Source organism: Lissotriton vulgaris, chromosome 1_1, assembly GCF_964263255.1.
Source record: "Lissotriton vulgaris chromosome 1_1, aLisVul1.2, whole genome shotgun sequence".
In the NCBI taxonomy this organism is placed as follows: domain Eukaryota; kingdom Metazoa; phylum Chordata; class Amphibia; order Caudata; family Salamandridae; genus Lissotriton; species Lissotriton vulgaris.
This window is the reverse complement of record NC_141685.1, coordinates 1,656,730,817-1,656,756,658: the sequence shown is the minus strand read 5'-3', so window position 1 is coordinate 1,656,756,658 and position 25,842 is coordinate 1,656,730,817. Positions and strand designations below refer to the sequence as shown.

Sequence of the window (25,842 nt, the reverse complement as noted above, 5' to 3'; positions counted from 1 at the left end):
CCATAATTCGAGCCACAGAGTCAGCAGTGTCCAGACCACTTTGAATTACCTGGCGGGCAGCTGCCTGAGTGTCATTAATCACCTCCTCAAAATCCTTTCGGTTTGCGTCAGGAATTTTAGGGGCCAGGATACGTAAGGAGTCCATCAGGGCATGAACATACCTCCCCATTAGGCATGTGGCATTAGTTGACTTTAAGGCCATACTAGCCGATGAAAAGGTCTTCTTTGCCACCTGGTCCCGTTTCTTTGCCTCCTTCTCACAAGGAACCTGCGGAAAGGCACTAAGACTCTTCTTCGAACAGGCAGCCTGAATGACCAGGCTCTCCGGCAAAGGATGTGAAGAGAGAAAAGCCGGGTCCTCAGGAGCGGCCCTGTACCTCCTTGCAACACTCTTTGATACCGCAGGAGCAGACAAGGGTTTCTTCCAGACTTCCATAATAGGATCAGTCAAGGCATCATTGAATGGAAGTAAAGGCTTAACCACCGAATTAGGAGAATGCAAGACTTCTGTGAGGAGGTTAGACTTGAACTCCACTGTAGGCAGAGTCAATTGAAGAAGCTCAGCAGCTTTTCTCATTACTAGATGGTAAGGCTGGATATCCTTAGATGGAGCACCTGAGCCTGAGGGCAACTCCCACTCTGGAGAGAAATCAAGGGTCCCAGAATCCGCCAATTCCTCAAAACAGCTCTCCTCTAGCTCACCTTCTTCAACGTCAGACTGAGAGCCCATATAACTCTGCTCCTCCAGAAGGCGTTGTGCTTCTCTTCTGGATCTCTCCTTAACACGCCTCGCAGCCGGATCCACCAGCGGCTTCGACGGATTCGGGGCCGGCGCCGGTATCGAATCCGACGGCACAGAAGAATGCCCTCGAGGATGATCAGGAGCAGGCGACGCCGGAATCGGCGTCGACGACTTCGGCGGAGCCGGGAAATGCCAATGCGGCGCCGGAGCCGGCATGTAGGGCATAAACGGAGCCGGAGGATAGGAGTGAGGAACTCCCAGGCTGAATGCCAATGGACCCGTGGGGCCCGAAGGCGCACCAGAGGGGTACCATGCCCTTGAGAAGACACCATACATTGCGTTAAGAAACGCAGAAGAATCCTGGCCTGGAGCAGGAAAGGGCGGCTGAAAACCATCAGGCCGGTCCTGAAGAGGGATCGGATTCGGCTCTACGACAGGCGCGGAATCCACATCCTCCCGGGCCTCTTCCTCTTCACGGGCCGGGGACGGCGCCGGAGACGGACTCGGAACCGGAGAAGCTTTCGGAGCCGGAGATGGAGATCGCCCACGCGACTCAGATGGCGAGGCCTCACCTTCATGCTCGGAGACTTCGAGGGTAACCACCTTCGAACGTACCTTCTTCGGTGACCTCGACCTCGAGCCCGACTCCTTACCAGACCGGCGTCGGGACTCATGTCTCCTCTTCTTGTGCTTTTTCTTCGACTTCGAAACATGATCCGACGCCGACTTCGAAGACGACCTCTCTCGAGAAGCAGATCTCGACCTCGCCCTGGACTTCGACCTCGCCCTTCGTGAACGAGACCTCGACGACTTCTCCTTTCCAGCTTTCACCTTCGCAACCAGAAGTTTGGCTTCTCTCTCCCTCAGGGCCTTCGGATTCATCTTCCGACATGAAGAACAATCCTCCACATCATGGTCGGAACTTAAGCACCAGATGCAGTCTTCATGGGGGTCGGTAATGGACATCATTTTACCGCACTCCCTGCAGGGCTTGAAGCCGGTCTTCTTAGATGACATTTTCGAAGAAACTGGATACAGAGAAGCAGAATTAACCAACAAAATGGCAACAATGTACCAGAAGGCTACAGAGATTCCCGATAACCGTTAGCGTCGACGACGCGGAAAAAAGGGAACTGATGTCATCACGCCGGCGTGGGCCTGTTATAGGCGTCGGTGACGTCAGCGGAGTCGCGAGCGGAGCCGTGTCTCTGTGACGTCCTATCCACGTCGGCGCGAGGCTATGAAAAAGAATTTCCGAATGTTGCTGGCGCAAGGGGGATATTCACAAGGTGAGGAATCCACACGGCAGATGTATCTATCAGAAATCTATGTACTTGTGCTCTCCAAAAGGGCACTTTACGATACTGTAGTGTACCCAACGCTTTGGCTTGTCTATCAGTTTTGAAGGCTAGTAGAGCTTCGTCCATATGTTTTCCAAATATACGGTCTCCATCGTTAAGCCATGTCCAGTATCTTTGATTGCACTTCTTGATGAAAAGACATGGCCCTAAGCTATCCCTGGCAGCTGGGCGCTCACCCTCAGCCAGGCCTTTACAAAATTCCTGTTTATTTTCCTCGGGTATAAATTCCAGCATCGCCCAGATATCGGACCACATTTGCCGATCGTAGCAGCCCGGAAAGGCTAGTGCATTAGCAGCCCTGACAAGATTGTGGGCATGGATGCGAATCTCTTTCCAATGGAATACAAACGCAATCTTTACTGGTCTGGTGGAGACGTGATGGGAGAGGAAGGATTGTTTTCATCTCCTCAGCCACTTGGGAAATTACAGAGTTCAGTTTGAAATGACCCGTACGGCATGCGGGGGAATCCTCAGGCACCCAGTATTTTTTGCCTAGTCTTGGCAGTACTGGCACTACAATTATAGACATACATGGTCTATAATTGGTATAGATCTTACAGACTTTCTTGATAGCTCTTTAAAGTCATAAAAGGAAACAATCTGAATGCTTGACTATTGTGGGCAGATGTAATCTGGACGTAGTCCTGTCCATCAGATTATGAAAACCTCCAATGTCCTTTGGAGGCGAGTCAAAAGGATGACAAGGCGGAGGGGATGGTGTGGGTATTAAATAGTTATCCCATTTATCACTGGGTGGATGAGTATCGTGCATTATTTAGTTTCAGCCTCTCCTTCCAAAGAGGATGGATCTTCTGTAGGAGTAACAGGGATGATGGGTCGTGGCGTCATCCTAATAGTAGAAGGAGGAGCCAGTAAGCAGCACCACAGGTGGTGCTGGTGGAGGCAGCAGCACAGTAAAGTGTTCCTTTTGGGGCGGGAACCTTTTTCTGTAGTCCGTGAGCATGGCCTGTAAATCATGCATTAGAGAAGAAGGTAATTGGGCAGGTTCTTGCCTTGGTGAATCAACATAATACCTGAAATGTTGAAGTTGTTTAGAAGGAGCTAAATATTTGTGTTGGTAGTACTGCTCCTCGTCATAGTCCTCATCTTCCTCCTGACACTTGACATTGAGTTAAGAAGGACTATGACCAGCCCCAAAGAGACCATCATCATGTTTCCTCTGTCCAGAAGGTGGCTTGGGGGAAAGATGAAATCTTGCCTGTCGATTGGAAATCGGGCTGTAGAGATATTTTGGATAATCTGGATGGTGTGGAATGCATTTGCAGTGACTTAGTCGACGGGAGAGGCGTCGACAGATCCGTCAACGATGGGACAGCCGGTGGTCCGATCTTCTAGTCGCCTGCAAAATCGAGGTCGTCTTCAATATACAGTCAACAGTGGCAACCTCATCACTGAGGTCTTCAGAGAAGGTAAAGATAGTGGCAACAGTACCGGGGCGTTGATGCCCGCTGATGTCGTAGGCGTCGTAGACCGTCACAACGACGAGAGAGTAGTCGTCGTTGAAGAAGCAAGCGTCGATGGTGAAACCGATGCCGAGAGAGATCTGTGGCTGGATTTATGCATGGAAGGCCCTGAAGAGGTGGCAGATTCCAGTTTAGCTTTAGAAGTCCCTGAATTATGTGACAAGACTACCTCTGAGTAGACTTACGGTTCTTTCTCTTTTTTTTCCAGCTTCTGTAGTCTGATGAGAGGGTTACGGGTGTTTACTTGACTTCCTCAGACTGACCCTCAGGCGACCTGGGCCGCTTATGGGATTTAGAGGAAGTGTCGCTCTCCTCGTCAGAAGATGCTCCCTGTGTCTTCTTCAGCCACAACACACATCTGCCCTTTTTATCTCTGAGTCTTAGATGAAAAAGTGTGGCAGATCTTGCATTGTTTTACCTCATGATGAGGATAGAGGAAATAGATGCAATCCTTGTGGGCATCATCAATATGAACCCTCTTCTTCCCACAGGATTTACAAGGGCGAAATAGCCATTCCTGTCAGACATTATAATATCCAGAAGAAAATGACTTATGAGAGAAATGTTGAAGAATTTAGCAGGGCTCAGGGAGACACCCTTCACACACAACGTGCAGTGAAAATCTGAGTGATTCAGCCTCTCTTGGGAAGGTTCTAGAGGGTGCAGCTTACCGATCGGATGTATTTAGGTTTGATCCTTTTTTTGTAAAAGAGGTAGATAGGCAATTAAATGCATGGCTGCCTCCATGATAGCCTATGAAAGTTTTTTTAAATTACTGCTTTATTTATATTACTATAGGACACCCACTTCGACAAAGGGGAATGATTCAAGCATGTGAATCTATTAAAGATACCCCAATACTGGATAACGTTAAATATCTTCTAGTGTCAAACGTGTACACATTTCTAGAACCACAAAAAAAATCGAGACAAGGTAACTGTTATAAAACATTACAACAGTTGCCCTAGCATTTTATTGATAAGAAACTTAACAGACAAGGCCAGTGTATTCAATTTTTAAGTATGCTTTTTTTTATTCAAGGTAACAGTTAAAACAAGATGCTAATACATATATATTTATGCAATATATAAAATGATCTTCAACATTATTTACTGAGCTGTGTTTCCGGTAAAAAGGTTTTGGGTTTGTAGCATTGGTAATTCAAAATGTTTGCGCTTTCAATGAACAGACTGAATATCTCACACTGGCCAGGTCAAAGAATGCCACTTCAGGGAACACATCAAAGACGTGGAGCTTTTACTTCGGCCACATCCAGTTCCACTGTCAGCTGGTTGTGACTACTGTAACAATCTCTTCTTCAGTCCCAAGAGTCATGGTGATTCAGTTCAGAGTTGCACTCTGCGTCTTAATCTTTAAGGGCCTTATTAGGACAATAACTGACTGACACTTTTACGAAGCATGTCAAACGTGAAATCAGGTGAAACTAGCTAAGAGAAGGGAGTCTATACACAAGTAAGGCCATAGGTTACAGGCAACAAAGAACATGACCACGAGGTACTGAAGGAAGCTACTTAACACCATCGTGGAAGGAATATTCTGCCACCAGAGAAGACCAGTGGTTCCAATTTTATCTATACAATAACAGCGGATGAACCGCTCATACTACTCCATTGTTTATGCGGCAACCAATGTCCAAAATGGTGTGATCAAAAAGTCTATACAACTTTATAAAATACATTAAAGCACATGTAATCTTTATAATACACTTCATCTACAGCACACAAAATACTTTGCTTGAAAAGGTAAACTTTTGCGGTATTCTTGTGAAATCCACTCTGAAAAGAAAATTCATATGTCTGGATTTCATTACAATGCCTGAGATAGGCAGGTTTTTTGCGTAAACTATAGGTGAATACAATTCTTGCTATACAATGGAACACTCTTGGCAACAGTCACTGTGTGGGTGTATGGCGAGCAAGAAGAATTTCAAGAGGGCTGGAATGGTTACTGCATATTATTTCTAAAGGGAGAATTCATGTTAGGGGCACACAATACCACTGGTGCCTGAGGGACCAATAATGTGTGAAGACCTGTAATAAAACAGAAAGTAACCTGAAGCACTGAAAGTCTTACTCGTGTGCAAAAAAGTGAACAATGCATGTTGGGCGAAGATGCTACATATTTACGGTAGTAGCCCACCATCATCCTCTCCCAACAATTGTCAACTCCACTTCTCAATTGCAGAATGTACACAAATTGCAGCATTATAAACAAGACAATAAATCTCGCAATGCCGGCTATTCATAGTTAAATTGACAGCAGTGAACGTGCTGTGCCCCCACCGATATGCCAACCACAGAGTTACCCGCACACATGACAGACAACAGCTGCCATTTCCTCTGCCCTGGAGGAATGTCTTTGGGCATAACTAAAATCAATCCCAGCACGTTTAGTAAAACAAAACTATGGCAGCAAGAGAAAGGTAGTTGGAAGGCAGTGGAGGAAATGCTGCTTAAAAACACGAATAACTGCCTACTATCAGAATAAAAGAAAATGTGCAAAAGCAATTGACAGATACACTTAAAGGGAGCTGAAGGGGTCTGCATGTGCCATCCACCTAGCAGTAATGATGCAGAAAACCTCTGCCTTAACGTTCCACACAAGACACATTTGAATAAGCAGATTCCTGAAGGGGACATGGCAGTTTTAATTATTAAAGCAACATTTATGTGCATCTTGAAGGAGTTACTCCTAACAGCTTCGAAAAATCAAGATTTGGGAATGGTCAAGTAAGGAACCATCATAGTAACCATGTTGAAAACGAACAGCAACCCTGCTTCAAACTGCTTTGAAGATAAATACGTTTACAGCTACAAATGTCCCCTTCAAGGGCGAGCATTAGATTTTTCCTTGTTTATTCCAAGCAAGCTGTTTGAACCACAATCCTTGCAAAACACAAATTGATTTTTTTTTTCCTCTATATACAATAAAGTTAAAAAACAGAAAACATCATTTTTGTATGCACCTGTTGGTTTTTTACAATAACGGAGGGATACAGAACAGTGGCAGTATTTTCACTAAGACAAGGGTTATGAGTGTCCATATTGTTGCGCCAACACAGTGGTGTTGCTTAGTGCAAGTCCATTCACATTGTGAGTCAGTAAACATTTTTAGGGCAAGTTCCCTGAAAGGAGGGGCGGGGCGTGGAATGCGCTCTTAGCAAAGCAGTCAGGTGTGTTTGGTTGCTACTGGAGTTGGAATGTTCGGCGGTCCTCGTAAACTACTTCTCCCCCCTGGTTCAGTATAGCCGCTTCTCATAACTAGATAAGAGAAAAAAGAAAGGAGCCATTAAGAGCACAAATAAATTCCATTTGTAAACACAACCTATCATTCTACTAGGCGCAATTGGCGTTAATAATATCTGATAAACTATTTCTTGTGCCTGCGACAAACTTTGCTCTTTCACTTAAGTTCTAGTGAGATCATAGATACTGGGACATTACAGCTCTGTTAATATATGTGATAATTTGCATGAAATGGCATTTGGTGTCAATGAGAACTCCCACTTCAACTACCAAACATCCGAACTACCCGATAGATTAAATCCTTATCCTGAAAAGAGAAGAAGGTCTCAAAATTGGCAGCATGAACATTTATTTAGTTTGGAGTTGGATTTTTCGTAAGCTATGAGCTGTCTAAGAGTAAAACTATTACAAACCGAGAAAGCTAAAAATATAACACAGAGATGACAACTTCTCCCCGGTAGCTCTTTGGGAAAATTGTTTCACCCTAGACTCAAGGCACAAGCAATGTTTGTGGGTAGGCATTTTTCTTTATTGAATTCACACTGGTGTTCTAATTGGTCAAAGTAAGAGGGTGGAGAAATACCAAAACCCACAGCCCTGCTAATAGCATTTTCAGCCAAACCGTGACATTTTCGAAAGATGCAGAGGACCTACACTTTTTATGTTAAAAACCAGACATTGGCATATCAGTGTGCCTTGAGTTCCAAGGCAAGATAAGAAAATAGGTCCCCCAGTCTTACAGTAAAAGACTGCAATGGTCCCTCAGGGCCACTGCATCTGCTGAACTGATAGCTGCGACCCCGAAACCACCATGCTGCAGTTAGAAGCTGGAAAAATGGCTGAGTAAGCCCAACTGCCTTTGAAACGTACTGGTTTACAGACTACGAGCTTAAACGCTAGCATGATCACACAGTCTCCCATTCTTGCGAAGTGGGTAAAACATGCACCATTGACCGGGTAACATTAACACCTGTTATGTATCAAGTGTCAGAACCAGCAGATTATACTATTACCAAAGCTGGATCAGAATAACCCAACAGTGTACGATATGAACAGAATTTTGATATTGTGATGAGGACAAACAATACACTTTATAACGAGCATTTGAAAAAATATTGTCATAATTAGTCACACATAACAAATCTTACATGGGAGTAGGACTTTACAAACTTAAGTTGGGGAAAACAGTGTGCGTGTGTTTCCCAGAGAACTACCACTTTTTGCTTTAAAAGTTCTAAGCATCAGCACAGGATAATGAAAATGTTCACCGTTGCAACCAAAAATCAAAATAATCACGCTTATGGAATTGCCCCTAGGTGAACTAGCCTTCTGGCGGCTTCTCCACAGTAGAACTAGATCTAAATGATGTTCATCTCTAGGGAATGGTCAGAGGACATATACATTCAAAGGCTTATAGCAATCTCGCAAATGTGTCTTGTTAATGAATGGATCTATTAATAAATGATGCAAAATGCCACCCTTCCTAAGCAGACTACAAACATTCGCATTGAAAATATCCCCATGACTGAACTACATCATGCCTCAGTGTGAGGCTGAGGGATCTGCTCGAGATGACTGTGGTCCAATAAAGGATCTCTAGCTTGATGCGCATTGCATTTAATGCAACAAGCCTTGGAAGTGATCGTATATGGATGATGAGGTTTTATCTTAAAACAGAGACGGGTTCATGTAGTGCCTTACTGACAACCATCAAAGAAAGAAATAAAGGATGACGTCTACTTACATGGCAGAAATGTATAGCTAGAGTAGAATGGATGCATGGGCAGAAAGAAAAGACAAGATTACAAGTTGATATTTTTTGTGATCACAGGACATGGAACATCTTCCATCACCACTACCAACATCAAACAAAACGGCTACAATAAATAGCTAGATGCAGGCCACCTCCACTGAACAATCCCCATATATAATCACCCCTCCTTCGTGGCACCAGAACCACATACACACCAAATTCACTTCTTTGTGACTGCTAAGCTGCCAGTACAATACATGGCAAATCAGCATCTACTACTACCCCTTTAAACGAGCAACCATAGCGTGACCAGCACAATCAACAAGGCACTGGCTTCATAAGCAAATTCACGCTTGTTAGCTGAGCAACTGTGAAAATAAAGAGACAGAGTGGAAAAAAGTGAAAGACATATCTTGGTATAACGATGAGATGAAGACATTTTAAGGAGGTAAATACCAGTGATGAAAAATCAGGTTCATAATGTGAATAAACTTCTAATCAGGGGTCAAGCGGTCTGTCCTAAAAGCTCACCTCTACCGCCAACCCGACAGAAAAAAGGGACTTATTTTAACAAGGTATATTTGAATATTTAAGACACTGATTCGCTTGGGAACTTTTTAGTGGAAATGTTTAAAACAGTTCCTGTACAGACAGGTGCTCGGGAGAGTAGCTAACAAATGTACATAAAATGCAATTGGTTGAAAGATAGATATCGAAAGGGTAATGCAGATCACCGGTGGGCCTAAACTAGGACAGGAGCGTTGGAATGCATATTCCAAATCAGATTTAGGAGTACACAGTTGCGTTCCTTCTCCCTATTCTAGCTTATAAACCCTTCACATATGGCAGGAATGAGGCAGCTTATTAAGCCTTTTGTGAGGTGCGGAAGAGTTTACAGAAATGGAAATTCAATGGAGGCCTACAGCAGGGGAAAGGATAACATCACACGTTTACGTGCTTAAATTGAGGCACATCTCACTTGGCTGGCTATACAGTGGAGATATGCATTTGAAGTTCGGAGAAACAGACTACAGTACTCGGGCCAATGCACTGGACTAATTCAAGGTTGGGTGGCTACATAGGAGGAGATAGAATTTATGTGGGCGGGGATGGGAATTAAATGTCAGAAAATTGTGATTAAAGAAGAATTTTCTGTGTTCTATAGAATCAAACTGCTTTTAGTATTTTACATATTTGGATCTGTACTCATTTTTGTACGAATTTGCAGTGCTTAAACGGCATAAAAGTGCCTGCTACTACGATTTGAAAGACTCAATGCTCAGTCAAACATAGAATGATGAATACTGAAGGATACACATTAAAACAATGACATGCTTATTTGTAAATCTCTACAGGTACTGGACCGATGAATTTGTAACAGGAAGCAATCTGATTTTAAACTTGAATTCTTTTTTGGTAAAGCTTCATATATGATTATGGTGGGGGACAGCCACTAAACAAAGCACACATTGTTGAAATAAGTGGTTGTACTTTGAAGAGCTTTTTGCAAGTAGGAAAAAAAAATCCTCCAATTGTCCACAAGAACGGTATCTGTAGTGAAATGATTAAGCTTCATCATACGAAAAGCATGCAAGGGGTGAAAAGTGTATTCTATTTATTTCCTCTGTCACTTTAAACTGCATTTTAGGTCTCACCTACACACATCCCTGAACTGTTGGTTGTTAAAAAAAAAAACCTCTTGTGAACCATACCAAAAAGGTACAGTGGGCTTCGTGCCAGCCCACTGCTTACCATTGGTCGGCTCTTTCATCACTTTTTTGCTAGCTTCTACAAGGTCTTTGCTTCCTCTTGTATCGGTCGCTTCCCCAGAGCATGGCATTTTTTTACCATCATTTTGATTGGATGACATCTATCCTTTCATGGCTGACGGTACAGAACTATGTTTCTTTATAATGCAACACTCCATGGGAGTCCATATGTTTTCTTGCTCTCTCCCGTGCGATTTTTACCCCTCATTCTGCTCTGCTGAGTTTTACCACCCACCCCTCGTTTACAAAGAACAACACAGAATTAGGCACTTATATTATGCTGAACACAAAACACACAATGTCCAGCAATGCAATAGGAGTTTCAAGGGGAAACAACGGGACAAGCAGCCCCCCACTCAACGAGTTTACTATCAAAATGTGGCTGTCCCTGGATTGATGCACCATAAATATTTTTCAAATCATAGCCCAAGAGGGTCAATTTCTTTGCGACCTCACCTACAGTGACCGATTCAATAAATTGGTCACTTTGCTGTGGTGTATCTAATTTCTAAAAAAAGAGAAGGAAACAAACTACCATCCACAGACCTTTCATCCACAGAAAAAATGTGAAAAGGAAAGAAGGCACCTCACGGTAGCAACACCATAGGGGAAAACTGACTGGTACTCGCCAGGAAACCCGCTTATCATTGGTTACCTTCTTTCCCGAAAGAAAATGTGCATGTGTGTTTAAGACAAAAAGCCCCAACCCAATGAAAACAAAGGAAGAAACCTGTTTTAGCTGCTCAGGTGAATACATTGCTTTTTTCATATAAAATCAGTATGTCCAGGAAAGCAATGTAAAATGTAAAGCAGCAAGCTGAATTTATGCAAAATGATGCTCATGGGGTTACTGAAACTGACAGCTATACACTTAAGTTCATAATCAGATAGACAGGGCTGATGGAGCAAAGTGAAATGAACATAATTCTCAGACATTTCTTTTTGTATAGATATTTAAGTGAGGCTCCTGAAACTCGGTATAAGTATCTCTGAATTACTCCAACAGACAGAAGCGGTACAAGGTACTGCTTCACATTATCATTGAGCCAATTTATCAATGTCTGAAAAGTATCTCAAAATTTACTGCCATTTCTGAAAATAAATATTCGAATTGTATGGTAATTATTTCTTAAAATTCAACATATTGAGGGGCGTGGCCAAGATGGCGGTGTAGTCGGACGAGGATCCCGTGAGTTTCCCGGCCCGTCGCCCCCAGTACCTGCTTTCCAGCACAGTGCCCCCCTACAATAGTCATTCTCGGCGACCAGATTCCCCCGGGAAGCTGGGGGACACAGCGGCAGCGCCTGGCGAGCCCCATACCAGCGATCCGAGGACGCGGCTCGCTGACCGTGACGCAGAGGCAACCGTTGGAGGCCCAGACCCACTGGGGGGCTCGCGGACACCTGGGGCCCAGCTCCAAATAGCGGGGGGCCTAGACGTGATTGCAGCGGATTCGTGCACCCCCCCCCCCCCCGACAACAAGAGCCACTGAAGCGTGAAGGTGAGGAGAGGGTGAGGAGGCGGGGGTGCGGAGGCGGGGGCCAGAAGACCCACAGATAGCCGCCTGTGCCGGTCCTGAGCCGCTGCAGAGAACGCGCTTACGCACGGCCGGCAGCGCCTGCAGGGGAGACGGCGCCACGGCCTTGAGCCAGACATCCGGCCTGCTGGGCCCCGGAGGTTGCGTAGGCCCCCACCACCAGGCCTCAATCCGTTTACCCAAGAGCGACGGGCAGAGAGGACCCGGAGAGCAGCACCCCAGCAAAGTGTTGAGGGGCCAGACCCCACAGGAGAAGGACTCACATAGCTATCAATCGAAGGAAGCGGAGGAATTGCGCCGCGGGGCCCGTCGCCGCTGCTTCCTGCCTCTGGGCCTAGAGGCACATTGGGACGGACACTCCTCCTGTTCCCCCTGCCTGCGGAAGCCCCCAGCAGAGCGATAGCCCCAGACCCGCGACGGGCGGGACCCCCCCCCCACAAGACAGGTGGCCCACCCTACATCCCTTAAGTGGCCCACCCTACATCCCTTAAGTCGGACCCGACCACCCGGAAACCCCGTGGGCCTATTGAGGAGACCCACGGCGAGGCGGGGGCATCATGGCGGGCCAGCGCAGGAAAGGGGACCGTACGCTCCCAGAGAGGCTGGCGAAGGGCCAAACAGAGACAGACAAAGGACCACCCTCGCCAGAACCCGCGAAACAACAGTCTAACTCCCCCGGTGCAGATGCTCCGATCACTAGGTCATTTCTAGAAACTTTATTTAATTCCCTCAGGGACGACTTCAAGACGCTACAACAGGAAGTGGCGGGAGAGGTCAAGGAGATCCGGCGGGAGGTGGACGGTCTCGGAGAACGGGTGGCGGCCATTGAAGAGAAGGGCCAGGCCAGGAGTGAGGAGGTAGAACAATTACAACAAGAGGTCATCCGTTTGAAGGACCAACAGCTGGATCTCCCTGAACACGCGGAGGACCTGGAAAACCGTTCCCGCCGGAACATACGGGTCCGGGGGGTCCCACTGAAGGAAGAGGGGTCTGATGTCACAGGCTATTCACAAGCTCTGTTCCGCGACATTCTAGGGGGAAGCATCGGACTTTGAAATACGGATCGACAGAGCACACAGAGTTAGTCTCCCTAGGCGTGCACCTGCTCCTCCCCCCGACATACTAGCATTCTTGCCGGACTTCCTCTTAAGGAAAGGATCCTAAAGGAAGCGAGACAGAAACAACCCCTCCGGTTCCGCGACTGCCCGGTAGCTCTGTATCAGGATCTCTCGGCCATTACCCTCCAGAAGCGGAAGTCCTTCAGGATAGCAACAGACTTTTTGAGGAAGGAGGGGATCCCATACTCGTGGGGCCACCCGTTTAGGTTGATCTTTAAGTGGAATGGAACCTTGCAACAACTACGCTCACTTCAGGACACTTGCGCACTTTTGGGGCTAGAGCATCCAGATGACGATTCACCCAAGCACCTGCCGCAGGGGCATACCTCGGACGGATGGCGGACAGTCGGACGCAGGCGGACACTAAAGCTACATTCGAAGCCCGAGGCCCACGACATCTCACAGGCGATGGCCACTGCCATTCGAGAGGTGGCCAAGGAAACGTCGACCTCTGAATAAGTTATAGCCTGGGGGGACGATTCAACTCATTTACAATGCACACACGACGGGGGGGGGGCATGATGGCCGTCACTTGGAACCGCTCCATCAGGTACCGTTACCACAGCCCTGCGATGGACTGGCAGGTCTGGGACATTGATCTTTCACTGTTGGGGGGTTTGGAAGGGGGAAGGTTGGGTTGGGGGGTTCGGGGGGGATGGGGGGGAGTTGTGTTGGGACAGGGGGGATGGGTTCCGGTTGATAAGGGGGGGCTCCGGTGTGGTGCAACGCAGGCAGCGCAGAATTGGTTGTCTGGACGGAAATGACCGGTGGTGAAGAGAACTCTACCTACAGTGCACGCGCGACTGAACCCACTCTGCAGATCATTTCCCTTAACGTCAAGGGGCTTATTAACCCCATTAAACGCAGGGCTGTCTTATCCCTTCTAGAAAACTCCAGGGCGGAGATATGTCTTCTGCAGGAAACACATCTCCTACCCAAGGACTGGCATTGTATGCGCTCCAGGTCATTCCCAACACAATACTATTTGTCCACCACAGAGAAGAAAGCAGGGGTGGCCATTCTGTTTGCGCACCATTTTAGGGGACGGGTGGGAGACAAAGTCGCGGACATAAGAGGGAGGCTCCTGGCCTATAAAATACAAATAGGGGGTGGTCAGCTGTCATCGGCTCAATTTATTCACCCAATACCAGACAAGAAACCTCTCTCACAGGGGCCCTGGCGGACACACTGTCCCACAACATCAACTCAACGCTAGTGGGAGGCGATATAAACCTTGTAATGGACCCCGCGAAAGACAGGTCGGGCCAGAGGCATGGGGCTACGGGGGCGATATCCAAGGAAGGGGGGCAATGGTTAGCGGATAGAGGATTTGTGGATCTCTGGAGGAGGACACACCCTAACACCCCGGGATACACCTTCTACTAACACGTACACCACATGTACGCACACAGACTACTTTCTAGGGTCCCTGGAAGTAGCATCCCTGACCACGGACATTGAAGTCATCCCAGCAGCACTTTCCGACCACGACGCACTGGCAATACACATACGGGTTCCCAGAGCCAAGACACAGAAGGGTAGATGGAGCCTCAAGGAAACTCTTGCATCGTAAAGGGGTCACGCAACAGCTCACCAAGCGCATCACTGATTACTTAGCCACGAATGACACGGCAGACATTCCACTAACAGCACTGTGGGGGGCTTTGAAGGCGGTGGTGCGGAGAGAAACGATCGCAATAGCGACCGCGGAAGCAAGGGAACGTCGTGACAAACGCCAGGCACTGTCCGACCAACTGCTTGAGTTGGAGCGAGTCCATAGCAGGTCAGGGGCCCCTAGAATATGGCAAAAGCTTAAAGCGGCAAGGGCCGAGCTGGCGAGCCTCGATCTGGACAGAGCTGAATACGCGGCGCTGCGAGACAGAACAGGCCGCTTGCTCGCCAGTAGACTCAAGGCCAAGGTCCAACACTCCAAGATCAAGGCCATTCGAGATGGCACCGGGCGAGAGCTACTGGAAGACGATCAGATCGCTGAGTCGTTTTGGGCGTTTTACGCATCACTATACGCGGCAGACCCCGGTCTGAACAAAGGTGAGGCAGACTTATATCTGAAGAAGTCATCGGTCACAGCCCTCAATGAGACGTCCGCTCTCTCTCTCTCGATGCACCGATAAGAACAGATGAGGTCATCGCGGCAATTGCGCGCCCCAAGCCGCTCAAGTCGCCGGGCCCTAACGGCTTCTCGGCGGGTTTCTATAAAACATTTTGCCATCTTCTAGCCCCGATCCTAACATGATTATTTAACTCCTTCCAAGGCCCAGGCTCCATTCCGCGAGACATGCTGGAGGCTGACGTCATTGTCCTGCCGAAACCAGGGAAAGACAAGGCCAATTGCGCGGCATATAGACCCATATCGCTGCTCAATCTGGACCTAAAGCTGTTCACTGGCGTGCTGGCCACAAGGCTGGGCCCATGGCTGCCTGGCATCTTTGAACCTGATCAGGCAAGATTCATCCCGAATAGGCAATGTGCGGACAACACAAAACGTCTGCTGCACGTCATTGACAAGGCCCACTTCAATGACTCGGACGCAGCCCTTGTCTTGGTCGACGCCGAAAAAGCGTTTGACAGGGTCTACTGTGGATACCTGGACTCCACCCTGGCACGCTTTGAGATGGGAGAACGCTTCCGTGCCTGGGTCGCCAGCTGCTACACTGCCCCGCAAGCGGTCATTCGGGTTAATGGGGTGTGTTCCAAATCATTTGACATCCAACGAGGGACCAGACAAGGGTGCCCACTCTCCCCATTACTCTATGCTCTATACATCGAGCCATTCGCACAAAAGGTCAAATGTGACTCCGGCGATCGCTGGGTTATCCCTGGAGGGGAAGCGCAGACCATAAGCCTCTACGCGGATGACATCCTAGTAGCGGTGGAGGTGCCCCACAGGTCGATCCCGGCGTTCTTAAAGGAAATGGAGGCGTTCGGAAAGGTCTCGGGATTTAGGATGAACATCGGAAAGTCCCTGGTACTCCCACTGGGGCGCAATACCCGTGCGTCTAGCAAGCTCCTGCGAAACCTGGGGGGGGCTCACCACTAGCATGTCGGTGCCCTACCTGGGCATAGCCCTGACACCTGGCACTGTGCAAAGAGTGGAACAGAACTATTCGGATCTTCTTGGTCGGCTTCTGGACGACATGGCAAAGAGGCGCCAACACTCACTATCTTGGCTGGGGCGGATCGCAGCCATAAAAATGTCTCTGCTGCCGAGGGTCCTGTATTTATTCCAGATGTTGCCGGTCACACCCCCGAGGGGCTTGCTTAATAACCATCAGGATGCCATCCGTCAGTTTGTCTGGGCCGGGAAACTACCACGGCTAGGTAGAGACCTCACCGGACAAGCCACGTCGCTCGGCGGGCTGGGGGTCCCAGACCTCCAGAGATATTTTCAGGCGGCGCAACATAGATATCTACTGGAATGGCACCGCTCCGAATCTGAAAAGAGATGGCTATTCCAGGACCGCGCAATGGCCCAAATGTCACTGTGGAGAGTCCCGTTCCTGAGGCGTCAAGACCGGCCCGCATACATGAAGAAATCTCCTATCATGTGCACTATTTTGCAGGTGTCAGACAGGGTCGCGATAACCAGGGGCCTAACTACTTATCCTTCGCCAATGACACCGTTGTGCAATAACCCAGCTTTAGAGCCGGGCGCGGTCCATGGCTCCTTCCCTGACTGGAGGTCTTCGGACTGCAGGTCGGCTGGTCACCTTTTTGATCCGGGGGGGATTTATGCCGCTGCAAACCCTGCAGGAGACATATGGGCTTCCGCAGATCCCGCGCTTCCAATACTTTCAAATCTGTCACTGGCTCACGAGCAGAGACGTGTTGCCGCAGGTCAGTCGACACCTCACGCCCTTTGAAAAATGGCTCCACACCAAGAAGACAGATAGGCAAGCAATAACAGATCTGTACAAAATGCTGTGTCCACCACTCCCCGCTACGCGCTTGGCGGGTCAAAAAAGATGGGAGCAGGAACTAGGTCGATCCCTCACCGATAAGGAATGGCAGGATATATATTATAGAGCCCACCATACTGCGAGGAATGTAGCTAGCAAGGAGTCGGCAGTCAAGATAGCTTATTATTGGCACCTGACGCCAGCAAGGCTGCACCAGAGTAATCCTCGTCGGGATCCTCTGTGCTGGAGAGGCTGCGGACAAGAGGGCACTTTAACCCACATACTCTGGGACTGCGTAGAGGTTCAGGAATTTTGGGAACAAATACTTAGGGACGTAGATAAATACTTTGACACGGACATACCACGTTTCCCGGCTTACACAGCGCTGGGGGGAGGGGCGAGATTCAGAGATGGGTATGCTCCCCGAGATGTGCACGGCCTGCCTGGTTTTGTGTTTATTTCTTGAAATGCAATAAAAATGATTTAAACCACAAAAAAAATTCAACATATTTTGATTTATTTATTTTATGGTTACTGCTACCTAAATACATTACAGTAGCTACATTTAGTTGTTTCATTGAGCCGTATAAGAGTTTACTTCAATGAAAACGTTGGATAGATTATGTGTTGATCATGAAAAAGTGGTTTATGAACAAGTGTGAAAAAGCCAAGACACTAAATACTTTAAAATCTGTCGTCCCCTTGACAAGATACTGCCAAACCACTAAATTATTTGAAGCATTCTCAGTACTAGCAATAATTATAACATCTGTAATTACAGCAGGCATTAGATGGCGGAATACTGCACAGCATAGTGCATCCAGAAAGATTCACGCTGCAAAAGGTATATCATAGGAATGTCTGTGTCTCCACCCAAGCTATAAAAACATCCAGTTCCTTGCAAATAAAGCTGCTAAAATGTCTGAATGAGCATCATTCCAGCCTAACACTAGTATCTTGGGGAAGATATCACATTTGATATATGGCCCAAAAGGGCAAAATCACAAAGTTATTATGTAGGTTCTTGAGACAGTAAAATCTGCTTGGATTCAAACAAGCCTCTGATAAAGTCTACCACAGGAGTAGTCCAGAACAGACGCCCTTTTAAGCATGACAAATTTCATGCAAAGTGCTGTTCAGTATTCCATACTTGACAGCAAGCACAGACTGCAGTAATTCAGTTTTACTTAAACCAAACCTGCAGAAGATTTAAAATAAATCGACTTCTAGGGCTAATGAGGCAATTCTGTGGTCACTAGGATAAGCATGCTCTCCTGTCTAGGTCTTAGGCAAGCCCCTCACTCACGACTGGAAGGCCTTCATGACTCGCTCAATTGTTGCCTTTCATTCTTGAATAAGCTTAGGAGTCCCTCCTTGGTACCGCCTTGTCTGCATTTGTAACCTCCCATAAGGACTAGACTTTTTACTTGTGTTGTTACACTGTCTGCTTTATGTAGTCTGTGAGCATGATTTTCTTTCATGATCTTCCCTTATTCCACCCACGATGTCGCAGCACGCCGCACGCTTTTATATTGTTATTAATATTTGTATTTAATGCACAGCGTGGTCCGCTTCAACTAGAACAGCCTCGCTTATTTATTTAATTTACGGTGCGGTCTGCTTTCACTTTAGCGGCTGCGCTACAGAACCTCTTTGTTGGGTAAAAGCGCCCCATACCTCGCTTTCACCTCAACACCTTGGCTGCTAGGTGTTTTCCCCTCCTGTGCTTATCCTGGATGAACCCCATTATTCATGACGAGCTCAGCTCGTCATCAGCACAGCTCAACCGTGCCTCATGACGAGCTGAGCTCGTCATGAGCATGGAAGGGGTTAATGTTGCTGCGTCTCTTTCTTTAGATGCTGCTCACTGTAACATGAATACAGCAATCAGCGTCTAAAGAAAGGGGTGCAGCCACAATTAAAGAGGTCTCGCATTTGCAAGAGTTTGAGCTATTGGCATTAGAAATGACAATACCTTTTTATATAGGTGTTGCTTTTAAAAACACAAATAAAAGCATGGTCATTTACTATGACAATAGCTTAAACTCTCGCAAATGCGAGCCCTATTGCATTAAAAATGCCTGTTGTGTTAGCTTCTGCAGAATAACTCCTTTACTTTGGTTCCGACTGGATAAGTTGTATTTTTTTGTCTCTGACTTAATGCATCTTTCTTTAGGTCTGGCTTGAAAGGGCAGCGTCTGCAGACAATATGTTTTGGGTTCACTCAGCAGAGTATTTCTCTCTTACTTCATGATATTGGCTGTATCACTTATCCTATTCTATTTTACATTTCAAAAAAGTATGGACTAATAGCACATTACTTTTTTAATCTCATTTATGCATGTTTGTATCAGGAATTGTGTGTATAGCATACATACATGCACAGCTACACGTGGACATTCACAAGGGTGCACAATCCAGCAGATTAAAACTAAAACACGGACAGGCAAACCCAAAAGGTCTGGCTTTCATGTAATAATGGCTTAAGACAGAATGATGACAACATGGTCTCTACAGTCATTACATACCATGTTAAATATCAGAAACTCCATAGAACTAGTCCAATGTATTGTGCGACTCAACCTCAACCAATCAGGGACCAGGAAAGAGGCTTGCAACTGCCAGATTTTCTGACTTGAAACGGGGCAAAAAAATTAAGCAAGATTCACTTGAAATAGGAGGAGGGATGCTCGCATGTGAATCTATGAAAACAAACAATGCTGAGGAGCTGAAGTTACAGGTAAGTAACTCCATTTATTCCCCAGCTTTGGATATTTCATAGATTCACACGACTGAATCAAGTTTATCTAAACTTTACCACAGACAAAAGATGGAAAATGAGGCTTACCTTATGATAAGTGGATCTGGAGAACCAATTATCCCACTGCTGCTTCCTTCCCAGCTTTGATATCAAAGCAGTAATGTTTTGAGGAAGTGTGTGCCATTCTGCACGTCACTGCTTTACAGGTTTCTTTATGCAAGACTTCAGCAAAGACAGCTAACATTTTACTCATATAATTCGCTCTGGCAGTCGCAGAAAGTGAGCTGTCCGTGGATGTATGGGTCAAAGTTACATATGAGACAATCCTTCTGACTTGAGTTTATTTTGTAAGGAGGTTACCCTTTTTTAAAGGACCTCAGGAAAAGAAGAGTTGGTCTGACAGACCAACGTTATTTAAGACAAATGAACAGAGCCTTTCCCCAGCAGTCTAAAGTTTTTTAAAAATTAAAATGGTGGCAAAGACATTTTCATTTAAAAGAAAAACCACTGGAACTTTAGTAGCAACCTAGGATTTGTAGCGAAAGGCATCTTGTCATTGGATAGCTCATACGTATGGCTCCTTACACAAAGCGTGTACCTAAGCAAAAAAGCAGTGTTCCAATTAAGATACTGTAAAGAAATCTCATGAATTGACTCAAAGGGGGTTTCAAAGCTGTCAATAGAGTGTTGAGCTCACAAGAAGGAGCTAGTGTAGCATTTGGAGGACAAGATCTGAATAATTGGTTCATGAAGTCATTAATCAGTCTTGATGGAAAGAAGTAAAGCTTATATGCATTTTCTGTGTCCCATGAGACTGCTGCCCGGAGTACTTTACTTGAAGTATATCTTAGACAAGATTTAGCCAATCTGATAAGGTACTAAAGGGAAAGGGACAACAGATTTAGGCTGTCCTTTTTTACACATAACATAAACCACTTACCTTTTAAACAGTGGGTTTTGATTGTGAAACGTGTTCTAGCTGCTCTGAGGATCCGTCCACAGGCAAGTTTCAAAGATCAAATACTAAGTCCTGATGAGGTAGCCTGACACCTAAAGGGTTCAACAATCACTGTCGTCCCAGTTTTCTATTTGTTGCTCCCAAATGAAGGTTTAACAATATTATTTTATTGTTTTCATGCACAGATGACATCGAGGCAGCAGTAGTATACCTGCTGACATGGTCTTCAGCAATACTTTAACAGTTCTGGCTGCTGTGCTTTACTTTGACAGTATAAGAAAAGCTAGTCACATTGGCAAAATTGTATCGCTCCGGAGAATAAAACTCTCCATGACTTTCCTTGAGCAGATTTTTCCTCCTAGAAATAAGTCATTTGATGGCTTTAGAAATTAATTCTTTACAGTGATTGCCAGGCCTAAAGTGGTAGGAGTCTCCGCAGTCATTGACATAGCCAAGTATTCCTGGAGAAAGGGCATCCTAATTAACATCGCCCAGATATGCAGTCCTCTCTTCGAACACAAGTTTCTACCAGTTACAACCACTTGGTGAAAACTCGAGGCACAGACTTTAATTTAAACAGCTGCATCCGTGACTGGAAATGGCAGCCCTCTTAACCATCACCTGAAGGAAATTCCTGTGTTGTCCATGAATCAGAATATAGAAATTGGAGCCTTCTAGATGCAATGATGTCAAGAAATTACCTTTTTTGAGGAACAGAAATAGGTCTGTAACATGATCATGCAAATTAATAGGTTTTTGAGAGATTGATTGAGAAGCCTTAGATCCAGCACAGGCGCCTTTATACAGAATTCTTTAATATGAAAAAAGACTATTCATAGAGGCTGACACTTCCTTTACAGCATCTTTTCTTAGCAACTTGATAATCTTCAAGTTAATTTCCACTAGAGGCAAGTTTTTCTCTTCAAGGATCAGTTGGTGGTTTCTCAAACAATTCAAGACCATGTGCATGTTTGGTGTGAGAAATTTGGTTATTGGATGGGGGGGTGGGGGAAGGGGAGGGGGAGAAGAGGGTAGGTGTGAACCCTGCTCAAGCAACAGTCACAATCCGGGTCAGCGTAAACCACAAGTCACTAAATTACCCCATGCTTACCCCTCTGGAAGCTTGCTACAAAAGCAGTAAGGATAAACTTAGAGGCAGTGTGTAAAATATTTACGTAGCAAATACATTGTACTAAAGTGAAAACAACAAAAGAAAAATCGCACTAATTTAGAAAAAAAAGATTAACATTTTATAAATTATTTGTAGGCTTTCCTGTTTTAGGTTTAAACCTATACTAACTGATAAAACGCCACCGAAAGGGAAATAGCCATCACCAGTGTAGATATATAAACACTGAAAGAGCACCTGTACAACCACAACCTAAATGCCATCAAAAGAAAGGAAACGGAGAGTGAATCATTTTTATTTCTTCCTGAAGGGACCAATACAATGTAACTTTATTATAAAAGGTTGTAGCAAGAAAGACTGGACTAACATTATTCTGCTTGAGTTTTGCTGTTTAGGTACGTCACTAAATTATGGTTTCTTCCTTTTGTTTTTTTAAGTTTTGTGGTCTTTAGTCCAATGATGCAGGGTTTAGAAGCATATTTTAGGTCTTGTTTAATTATTTTTATAAACTGTAGAGAATTCGGAAATATCAAAATCATGTTTGATATTTTGACTAAGTTTGATTTTTTTCACGGATATTTAAAATGGCTGGTTTCTTAAGAATCTTTCCCAATATGTACCATTGCATTTGCACACAGAGAATGGGTAAAACATTGATACATCAGCTCCCTTTACTAGCGAGTTAGTATTGATTGTAGGTGAATTGCCAAACAACTCAGGCTTTAAACATTCAATGCAAAGTGCGGTGATCGGTATATGCGAAAAGTGTGCGGTCACCAAGCATCTGAGATAGTGCTGAAAATATGACACCAGATGTTTGGAAAACGTGGAACACTTCGAATGCTGCTGCAAAAAGTTCTTAACAAATTCAACAAAGATTGGAGTAATATTGTTTGCCATGATTCTGCAACGTATATGGAAAAGTTGTGTTATGACCTGTCAAAATAGATACGTAAGCTGAAGGTCTTCCCTGTAAGAGATCCTTTTCACTTTCTAGATGGTATGCTGAAAGCATCTTTTAAATCTGCAGTTAATGAAGAATGCTTTGACTTTTCAGTCCATTCTGGTGCACTGTTTTGTTATGCGTGGGAAAATAAAACACAAATATTTTTAATGTTGTGCTTTGTGTGGCATCAAATTGTGTCATTTTGCTTATGGTTCTCAGTCCTAGAGGCCATGAATGATATATTATCCATGTGACAACTGTTTACAGGCAACAAATGTGAGGATCTTCGGTTGCATATTTATAGTGATGTGAAAAAAAAATCTACTGCATTCTTAGATTTTTACAGGAAAACACAACTGCTGTAGTGGACATACAAAAACTAGAGTCTGAAAACACTCTCGTCTACCAAGTATTCAGCATAATTGGTGTAGATGTGAAACAACTCCTTTAGAGTAGGCTCGGTGACACTTTAAGTGACTTTGGCACTGCAACATGTTCGAGTGCTTGGCACTTGGTAAGCAAAGAAATGTTGAGGAGCAATTCAGGCAATTTTATTTTACAATGTATGAAAAATGCTTTTCAATGATGCATAGAAATGTTCCTACATCAACCATGGCATTTGAAGTCAATGAAGCCTCACTGTGGTACATAAGTTCTAGATCACTTCTGTAAAGGGGAATTTTCTTTGGACTATCAAAAGTACAGCTTCATTTTTGAAAGCTTCAATAACTCTGAGGGCTTATGCGCCCAGTCCAACACATTTGTTACAGAACCTGTCCTAGAGAATCACTATCTTTAGGTGCACCAGTATTTGCATGGAAAGCTATATCAGTGGCCAGAGTTCGTAAATTGTGTACTGGCTGTTTTGTGATTGCCTCCTCAAGTGCCAATGTTGAGAGTGCTTTTTCACAGATAAAAGTTTACAGGGGAAGGAAAGAGTGAGCGTGCATGACCAAAGACTCACTGAAGTATTGTATGGTGTACTACAATAAGTTAGATTTGTAAAAATGTATTTGGACCTCATACACTGTATGTACACTGTCTATATACAATGCACTATCAGTGCAGAAAGCAAGCAATAATAAATGCAAAATGTTCCATAAACACTGGAAAAACTCAGTTTATTTTTTTTTAATGGCGCAGAAATGTGTAACCACTGATAGCCACAGTTTTTAAGGTATTGAAATCACTTGGTGAGCAAAAGAATGATGGATTTAACCAAGATCTCTTGGATGGGGGTGAATGTATAATTTATTCAGAAATCTGTCTATCATTTGTTTGCGTAGCATTTTCTAAAACTGGCATTTTCAGAATTATTATTTAAAATCACTAAGGAGCGGTTTAAAATTACAATTCCTAAGACACCAAACAAGACTTTCCTACCTGCTCCCTATCAAAAGGTAGCACCTATTAAATGTAATAAAGTAACACAATGTTATCCTGTGGGGGAAAAGGCCTTAAAGTAGTGAAAAACAAATGTATGAGTTTTTCGCTACAATGACAGGTAAAACTTAAAACTTAAATGTCCAACGTTTTAAATACACTGCACCATGTCCTACGGGCTGTTAAGGGCCTACCCTGGTGGTGACGTATGTATTCAAAGTGGGTTTAGGTCTGGCAAATGGTAGTTTGAAACCGCACACAGAGGCTGTAATGAGAGGCCTGGGACATATGTTAAAAACCTACTTAAGTGGGTGGCACAAGGAGTACTGCAGGCTCACTAGTAGCATTTAATTTACAAGTCACTGGTACATGTAGTATCACTTTACTGGGGACTTACAAGTAAACCAGATGTGCCAATTGGGTGTAAGCCAATTTTACCATGCTTATAGCAGAGATCGCAAACACTTTAGCACTGATCAGCAGTGGTAAAGTGTGCAGCGTCCTACAGCAAGCTCAGAAAAGATAGCAGGAGTTAGGCAAAAAGGTTGAGGGAACACTAACCTAAAGCTGACAAGTTCTAACATCTGGCAATATCCAGTCCCCTTCTGCCAGATGTTACATTCTAGGTCTAGGGACTGGTGAAAACCATGGGCCATAGTTTCTTAACTTGGATGAGAAGATACACTTGTAGTTGTAAAGAAGCACCACATAAACAGGCAGCTGATCACCCATCGTGAGGGTGACAGTCAGCAAGCCCTGGTTTATCAGGCCGCATTGCTAAGCATGCTGGGACTTGTAGTTTAGAAAACCGTGAGAAAATGCCTCAAAATGTAGAAGAGTATATTTAGTTTCTTTGCATTCTGGTCTTTATAGTTGTGGTTTTGTCATTTTAGAGAAACCACCGCCTGACCAAGACACTCCGACAAGTTTGCGAGCTCAGTGCTGTCGACGAGGAGACGGAGCTATTATATTATTTATACAGAGCTTTATACCACTTTTTTAGAGGTCGAAGTGCAAGACAAGGAGACATACTTCAAGACAAATGTTGATGCGTTGTATTAGCCAGTTGACTTCGAGGCGGAGGGATGCCTTCTTTCAGAGGCAGAAGTATAGAAAAGGAAAAAACCAGCTTTTTTGTTTTTAGCCCAACCCAGTTGTCTTCCATGTGTCTTCAGCGGTGAAGCTGCATGGGCCTGTTAAGGCCTTTAGCACTGTACCGTCGTCCCGTTAATGTACGCATTGCCATCTCACTAATACGTAGTTAGCCTTACCGGGGAGGGGGGGGGGGGGGGAAAGATGGAGGCAACGTTAACATCCGGAAATTACCATTTTAGAGTTCAAGATTAATGCACGTGATCTGTGTAGTTTAGGCTCTACTCTTGTGATAATAACACGTGGCCTATTTTGGGGAGGGGACAGTTGTCACCCTAACCGGCACAGAGCAAAATACTATTGTCTGCTCACAGCCTGCGGATCGACGATGCCTGCCTGTAACTGCAGAGACACTTGCAACAGGCCCATCACCAAACCACATCTCCAGAAACATTCAAGTCAGCTCAGACTAGCAAACTAGTTTTTTTATTTCTATTTCAGAAGCATAGCTTAGCAGATAGAAAAGAAAAATATATTACAACAAAGCATTTGATAAACAGATGCATTGACTCAAAACTCCATTTGAAGACAACCATTAACAGAAAGCCCCATAAGAGATACTGGTA

At 45.1% G+C, this 25,842-nt stretch overlaps 1 protein-coding gene across 9 annotated transcripts in view; it reads right to left on the bottom strand.

Annotated features, from left to right (window-relative positions):
• Positions 1-4,595: 4,595 nt before the first annotated feature.
• IMPDH1 (inosine monophosphate dehydrogenase 1) overlaps positions 4,596-25,842 on the bottom strand; it is a 526,992-nt gene continuing 505,745 nt past the window's right edge. For all 9 annotated transcript variants that reach the window (XM_086918881.1, XM_086918878.1, XM_086918879.1 and 6 more), the window contains one exon: positions 4,596-6,868. In XM_086918881.1, coding sequence (XP_086775007.1) covers positions 6,847-6,868 — 22 coding nt within the window. In that variant the 3' untranslated portion in view covers positions 4,596-6,846. The remainder of the gene's footprint in view (positions 6,869-25,842) is intronic.